This window comes from Hyposmocoma kahamanoa, unplaced genomic scaffold (assembly GCF_003589595.1).
Source record: "Hyposmocoma kahamanoa isolate Upper Pololo Valley unplaced genomic scaffold, ASM358959v1 78031, whole genome shotgun sequence".
Lineage (NCBI taxonomy): Eukaryota > Metazoa > Arthropoda > Insecta > Lepidoptera > Cosmopterigidae > Hyposmocoma > Hyposmocoma kahamanoa.
Genome location: NW_020653948.1, coordinates 8014 through 16016, shown reverse-complemented (window position 1 = coordinate 16016; position 8003 = coordinate 8014). Strand labels below are relative to the sequence as shown.

General features: G+C 40.1%; 2 protein-coding genes across 2 annotated transcripts in view; both read right to left on the bottom strand.

Moving 5' to 3' along the window:
- Nucleotides 1-20: 20 nt before the first annotated feature.
- LOC113233482 lies at nt 21-1902 on the bottom strand (the record flags this gene model as incomplete). The annotated part of the gene is made up of 1 exon (XM_026468608.1): nt 21-1902. A coding segment is annotated over exon 1 (1882 nt), but the record flags the coding sequence as incomplete, so codon positions are not given.
- A 5078-nt stretch (nt 1903-6980) lies between these two features.
- LOC113233481 overlaps nt 6981-8003 on the bottom strand; it is a 2935-nt gene continuing 1912 nt past the window's right edge. Inside the window, exon 2 of the mRNA XM_026468607.1 lies at nt 6981-7970. Within this exon, the coding sequence (XP_026324392.1) occupies nt 6981-7970 (990 nt within the window). The remainder of the gene's footprint in view (nt 7971-8003) is intronic.

Genomic DNA, 8003 nt, shown 5'->3' with positions numbered 1-8003 from the left:
TTTTTTCTTAAAAGTCATACTTGGCAAACGGTTAATGACCTTTGTCATTACTAATGCTTCAGTGGTGAATTCATAGTTGTTGAAGAGTGATTTGCAATGCAGTTCGACTTTTCCTTTGCACTTGTTAGGGGAGGTACCTATACCAGATACAGATGCATGTATGCTATGTCGTTTCAACCCTAGTAGTTGTGCTGCATTCTCTGTTATGAGGGTTGTTTGCGAACCTTGGTCGAGAAGTGCGCGCATGGTGGTGTAAGTACCATCCGCGGCTCGTAATTGCATTTGAATTGTTGCAAGTAATATTTCGTCATCATCACCGGCCACGTGATTAGCGTGCACGTTCTGCAGTGAATTTTGTTTGTTCGAGGTCGATGCTCCCTTATTCATTGCAGTAATTGCCTCATGTAATAAAGTATTATGTGGCATATTGCAGTCTTTGCAGCGTTTCTCGGAATTGCAACCATATTTATGCACATACAAACAATTTTTACAAATGTTTGATTTTGAAATGGCTTGAAGTTTTGCGTCCGGTGTCATATTCTCAAATATTTTGCATTGATATAGTCCATGATTTTTATTGCAAATAGGACATGTAATTGCAGGTTTGGAGTAAACATGAAATGTTTTATTGTACGAAGTATTTCGCTTCTCAAATGCAGGTTTGTTAGAATTGTAGGTTTGCTTGAACTTCGGTGCAAAATTTGTCTTGAACGAACATGTTGGTACCGATTCCTTTTCCTTTTTATTCATCGGCTCCAATGCAATAAATTTGGCTTCCAAAAATTCCATGAATTCGTCCAAGTCTGGTACATCGCGTGGTGATTTTCTTGCCTCCATATAATCGCTGAACGTCACGGTGTCTAATTTCTTTGCAATTAAGTGCACAAATACTGGATCCCAAGACGAAGTGTCGATACCCATGTTGTATATACCATGTATGCACTCCATAGAAGTGTCATGAAGTCGTCTCAGTTCCATGGAAGTTTGTTTTTGAACGTTAGGTTGATTGAGTAGGGTTTCCATCTGTTTGGTGAAAAGTACTTGACGGTTATCGTACCGATGATTTAATATCTTCCAGGCAGAGTCATAATTATCAGATGAAATATGCAAATGTTGTATGAGCCGCTCCGCTTCGCCCCTTAGCTTGCCTTTGAGATGTTGCATTTTTTGTACTTTGTTCAAAGCGGGATTGTTATGCACTGCTTCCTTGAATAGATCTAAAAATGTATTCCACTGAGTATAATTGCCAGAAAAGGTAGGAATATCAATTTTGGGGGTAGAAAGATGCAAATGAACGGTAGAAGACAGCTTCTTATTTAAGGCTTTATTCATAGATCTGAATAAGGTTTCCAGTTCTATATATTGATCTTGGTATTCCGCATCAGCTCCGTCTAGAATGTTGTCAATTTTCAAATGTAAATCTTCAATGTTGTTCCAGCGAATTTGTAAATTTTTCAGCTCGTATTCCAACTCCCATTTCTCATGGATAGAGTCAATATCAATATTGTCTGCGACTCTACAAAACGCTCTGAAGTTTGTTCTCTGCAAACTTAAATAGTCTTGAACTTTTTCCAGGTCTACTTGAATTTTTTCGTCTTGCTTGTTTCTTCCGTTCGGTTTCCCATATTCCATTATCATATCACGAGTCCTTTTATAATAATCTTGATATGCCGCAAACACATCCTTTGTGAAATATTCATGAGTCCTATCTTTTTCTGTTTCCAATATTGTGTTGTTGTCTTTAAATTTTTCCCAAACTCCATCTAACGTCTCTAATCTCTTCTTAATGTAATCTTCAGTTTTTCTTATCTTAGGATCTTTTGTAAAATTGCTATGCAGCCTTTCAAGCTCGAGAATGAGCATAGATTGGAGTTCAAGTAACTCATTCTTGGCCGAAGACATTGTCCAAGTATAAACAATAATGCAATAAAGTCACTGTAAAATATATGCAAAAACTTCGTACTGGTATCTTGTACTTAGTGTCCCGGATATCTCTGCACGATATATGCGCCTTCTCAATTTAACTGGTGAGACCCGCTTCTGGGAGGCCAGTCAAACCGATTCGCTATCGCACTTCAACTTCCAAAAACACCAAGTAAAAAAGGCTCGAAGGACCAAATTATGTGCCGTTAACACACGTTGCACTGCAGGATGTATGTAAATGCAAGTAGGACGATGCAAGGAGATAGAGAGATGCAAATTGCAATGCAAATGATTGGAGTATTATTAAATAATGTAAATAAAACGACCGTGTCCGAACGAGACAATAATAACACTCATTTATTGCAAAATATACATCGATCAGCGTGGTGTTGCAGTAAGCATAAATCGAATACATATGATATCGTGCGGGTTTACTTGTGCATATTAAAATAATAAAATGTAAATCATAAAAATGTACGGTTTCACTCGTACATACTGCCTACTCTAAAAGGACAAAATGCAAGAGCAAAAAGATGCAAAGTGCTACTCTAAAAGTAAAAAATATTAAAATAAATTAAAGAAAGTACCTAAGTAAAAGGAGGTTAATATAAAATAAAACATGTAAAATTAAATTAGACAGTTTCTCCACGTATCGTCTTGAAGTGGATGGTTCTGTGTTTTGCCAATGGAGAAGTGGTCTTATCCGCTGATCCAGGTTCGTTAGACCGCGGCGGCGGCGCGCTGACAACGATTGTGGGAAGCTGCTGCTGTTGCAAGTTTCCTCGGGGATCCTCCCGCGACTTTCGTTTGCACAGCCAAGTCGTTCCAATTGCAATAGCTACAATGACTACGGAGAATACAATGTAGATCATCGTATAGTGATGAATGTCGTCGTTGCTTATAATTTCCTTTTGTTGTTGTAATTCTTGAATTTGCTGTTTTAATTTCCAAAGGGTAATGTTATGGCTTTCGACAACAAATGGTATACGTGCTATTGAAGAATTGACCAATGTGTTTAGGGTTGAATTTGGAAATATTTCTCCTGTGTTGTAGTCGTCAGTATAGAGTTGACTAATGTAGTCATGATGTCCCTGAATGGTAAAGGTGTCACCTTTCAAAACACAATCTTGACCTATATTGATAAGGCCATTGTATTGTAGACATGCAGTCGCCACTCCCGAGGGACACAAAATGCGAACTTTGCATTCTTCACAACATGTAAACAACCATGTATCTCGGGTTTGTAATTTCATCCACCTGTCGGCGCAATCCTTTATTTCGCTCCGACAATAAGTTTCTTTGCTATTATCATTCATTATTTTGACATCACATATTGATTGATCTACCCTTAGTTCGTATAGGGGGCTGCTTAACGGACATAGAAGTTTCTGTTCGTTGTATTTGATGCAATTTTGTAAATCCAATTCAGTAAGCGACATAAAGGTATCTTTTCTTAAATTAAATGCAATGTACTCTGAGGCTGGAGTGATGTGAACATATCTGTTTTTTCTATGTTGATGTATGGGTATGACCTTGTTAAGTTCATAGCTGTCTGTTCCGAGTAATGGTATTTTCACTTCGATTATGACGTATTGTTCCGTCACTCTTGCCTTAACGCGTAAAATCTTGGATACCTCCTTAATGTTGTTTGCGTCCACAGGGGCTAGATGTTGTCCTTGTACTTGTCTAGAGATAATGTTTAACTGATTCTGCAGCTGTTCTGGAGCCAGAAGATGAATGTCTAATCTTCCATGGTAAATGTTTGTTACCGTATTAATGACAGTTTCTTGGATCCGCCTCAAGTTTGAAAGTATGACGTCAAGTGCAACGGCATTTGCAGTGAAATAAAATAGGTGGATTGCATTTTGATGCGCCTCGTGCACTTCGTTGGAGATATTTTTCAATTGTTCATCAATTATTTGGAATTGTTTATTCATAATGACCTCGTTCCGCTGTAAAATGTTATTTTGCGATTCCAATATTGAAGTTTGATTTTTTAACAAACTTTGCAAATAGTCTTCGTTTTGATGGACTCTATTTATGTCCTTTTCATATTTCTGTGCAAAATCGTCGTCTAGAATTCCAAATAAATAATGTGACACAGTTCCGATTCCGTTTATGAGTCCTCGCTTGGGTCTAGACTGAGGCTGTAGTTTAAGAATACTGTTGTAATGCTCCAATTCATTCAATTCGTGCCTAAATTGAGTTAAAGTAAGTGTGCAAGTACTTTCTCCGTTGCAAATGTTCTCTAGGTGATGCAAATAATTTTCAACATTTTCCACACTCTTCCAGTAGGTCGACATATTGTGATACACGATTAACTTCCAGTTGTTTTTTATTAATTGCAAATCTGCAAGTCGATCGAAATATAACGCCTTGTTTCCGTTTAATGTCGTTATTTTGTGTGTTTGTTGCATGGATGGTGCGATTAATGCGAAAATCATAAGAGTCAATGCAGAGATGAAAATGTTTGGCTTGTTTCTTATGCGTCTTGCAGGGGTTGTTGTTTCTGTAGTGGTTGCTGGAACTGCTGAATGAGGGTTTTCTTTGTCAGGATGCACTGGTAATGGGCACAGTTTGACAACCGGGCGTTTGAAAACTGCCGTTTGTGTTTTGACGGTAACTGCTCGTACGTAGCCGTCCTTTCCAGGGTGAACGTCAACAACCTTTGCAAGGGCCCATTTCGAGGGCGGCAGGTTATCGTCTTTCACCAATACTACGCTGTCAATTTCAATGTTCTTCGTCGGTAGATGCCACTTACATCTTGTCTGCAATGTGTGAAGATAATCGGATGACCACTTCTTCCAAAACTCCTTGTACATCTTCTGAGTCATCTGCCACCTGGTTTTGATATTGTCGATATTGATGTCAGAGAGTGGCTCTGATAAAAGAGGACCACCAACTAGAAAGTGACCAGGTGACAAATAATGCATGTCTTCTGGATCCTCGGTCAATGAACAGAGAGGTCTAGAGTTAAGGCACGCTTCAATTTGTGCAAGTAATGTCGAATATTCCTCGAAGGTCAATTTTTGATCGCCTATTACACGCTTCAAGTGATGTTTTAAACTCTTCACAGCTGCTTCCCAGAGTCCACCAGCACTGCTCCAGGTAGGTACGTTGAAGTGCCAATTGACCCCAAGTTTGTTGACGTGATCCAGGAAGTCCGTGTTGATAACTTGCAAAGCTTGTTTGTATTCTGTCGCGAGCACCCGGGCGGCACCGACGAAGTTGGTGCCGTTGTCACTATACATGTGTTGTGGCGTGCCGCGCCTGGCACACATTCTTTTAAATGCGGCTAAAAATGCTGAGGTGCTGAGATCGGACACGAGTTCGAGGTGAATAGCCTTTATCGTTAGACATATAAACACTGCAATGTAGCCTTTGGTTGTTTTAATCCCACGTCCTTTATTGGCTTTGACGTCAACGTGGCCGGTGAAATCTACGCCGGTATGTGTAAAAGGACGTGAAATGCGTACTCGTGGTGACGGCAAATCTCCCATCAGCTGTTCTTGTTTCTGTGCACTGAAACGTATGCATTTAGTACATTGACGCAGTACTTTCTTTACAGCCCGATTCCCGCTTATAATCCAATACTTGTTCCGGACATGCGCTAGGGTAAGTTTAACACCACCGTGCAATGTAGTTTGGTGCGCTTCTGCAATAAGTAATTCCGTGAATCTTGCATGATATGGAATTATAATCGGCTGCTTTGTATCATTGTCGAGATTTGATCTCTGTAATCTTCCTTTCATTCGCAGGATGCCCTCTGTATCCAAAAAGGGATTCAAATTTGCAATGTAACTTTTCCGAGAGACATGCCCTTTGTCTCTTATGTTTTCAATTTCTTTTGAGAACATCTCCGCTTGCACTGATTTAATTATGATCTTCGTAGCATTTCCAATTTCCATCGCTGTTAGAAAGGACGCGTTTGTAAGTCCATTGTTATCCGATCGACCTCGTGCATTTGTTATGAAACGCGACACCCAACATATGACGCGCACCGCCCGAGACAGTGAACTGCATTTATTTATAAGTTCACTTATAAGGGGTGAAGTTTTAATTTGTACCGTGCAGATATGTTTCTTCACTTTAATTTCAACCTCTGGCGGTTCATATGTGCATTGAGATGGTTGTAGGTTCTCAATAAGCGACGGCGGTCCCTCCCACCAGAGATGGTGGCACTTCAGCTGGGTCGGTGTCAGTCCACGCGTGGCACAGTCGGCGGGATTCAGGTCTGATTTGACGTAACTCCAACATGTTGGCGGCATAATTTTCTTAATCTCGTTCACTCTATTTGCAACGTATGTCTTCCACTTTGCAGTGTCACCATGTATCCACCCCAATACCACCATTGAGTCAGTCCACCCATGTATTTGTATGTTGTCACGTGTCTGCAATGAATCAATAATTTTGTTCATCAATTTTGATAACAAGACAGCACCACACAATTCTAAACGTGGGAGTGTGGCTTTTGTTTTTTGTGGTGCCAATTTTGTTTTCGCTGCAATGAGACGGACTATTGGTTTTCCGTTCTCGTCAAATGTTTTTGCATAAACACAAGCAGCATATGCTTTCTCAGATGCATCTGAAAACCCATGAAGTTGCCGACCCTTTTCAAGGTCACCAATCCATCTTGGAATTCTTATTGAATTGATGTTTTTCAGATCTTCGCGCAATTGATTCCATTCGTGTTGCATATCACGAGACAATTGTTCGTCCCAGTGTGTATTATTGGCCCATAGTCGTTGAAACATTATTTTCGCCTTTATTGTAATTGGAGCAAGCCAGCCAAGCGGGTCAAATAACTTTGAAATGTCCGACAGCATTGTACGCTTGGTGTCTTGCTTTGCAATGTGATTGATTTTGCTCTCAAATGCAAAAACATCAGTTGAGGGGTGCCAATGCAGGCCTAGAGCTTTTGTTGATGTAGATTCGTTGAAGTTGACACTCTTGTTACTGATTTGATCTTGAGTTAAATCAGCAAGGAGGCTCGGTTCATTGCTGGACCACTTTCTCAAATTGAAACCAGCTCCGCGTAGCATGTTGATGAGCTGTTGTTAGACTTGCTTTGCCTCTTCTATGCTGTTGTTGCCATGTAAAAGATCATCCACATAAAATTTATTTTTCAGAACGTCAGCTGCTAACGGATACAATGATGCGTCATCGTTTGCCAATTGTTGCAATGTTCGAATAGCGAGAAAAGGGGCCGCTTTCATACCATATGTTACAGTGCAAAGTTGATATTCTCTGAGGATATTGTGTTGATCTCTCCAGATGATCTTTTGCAGGTGTTGGTCCTCCTCATGGAGCCAAATCATACGGTACATCTTTTCGCAGTCCGCTGTGTAAACATATTTGTAACCTCGCCAACTCAATAACAATAGCTGCAGATCGGATTGCAACTTAGGACCGCACTCCATCAAATCATTTAAGCTATAGCCAGACGATGTTAGTTGCGATGCATTAAAAACGGTTCGTAATTTTGTGGTGGTAGAATCTTCTTTTAACACTCCGTGGTGTGGAAGATAGCATTCTGTACTTCTTTTATCTGTACAGATTTTCATATGGTGCATGGCATCGTATTCCTTCATAAATGCATGATACCTTTCGCTTAGCTGTGGGTTCTTCGCTAGCTTGCGCTCTAATTGCATGTATTGTGCAACGGCCGTAGGCTTCGATTGGCCTAATTGCTTTTCAAAGCCTTCTTTCATAGGCAATCTCACTTCATATGTCCCATTTGTTAAGCGACGTGTCGTTTTGGTGTAGTAGTCTTCGCAGAATTGTTCATCTTTAGTTAACTGTCGTTTTGTCTCTGTGATATCCTCCAACTCCCAATAATTGCTGATATCTTCGATGTTATTGATCACCACATGACAGTTGAATGATTTTGTTATTGAACCAGACAAAATCCAGCCCATCTGCGTCTGTTGTGCTATTGGTTGATCGGGTGAACTCTTTAACAGCCCATCCATAATGATTTCTGCGTAGACTTTTGCATCCAATAGAATATCAACCGGCCTTGATATATTGTAGTCCGGATCTGCAAGCTGAAGATGTTGGATGTGCGCGTACGGTTTTTT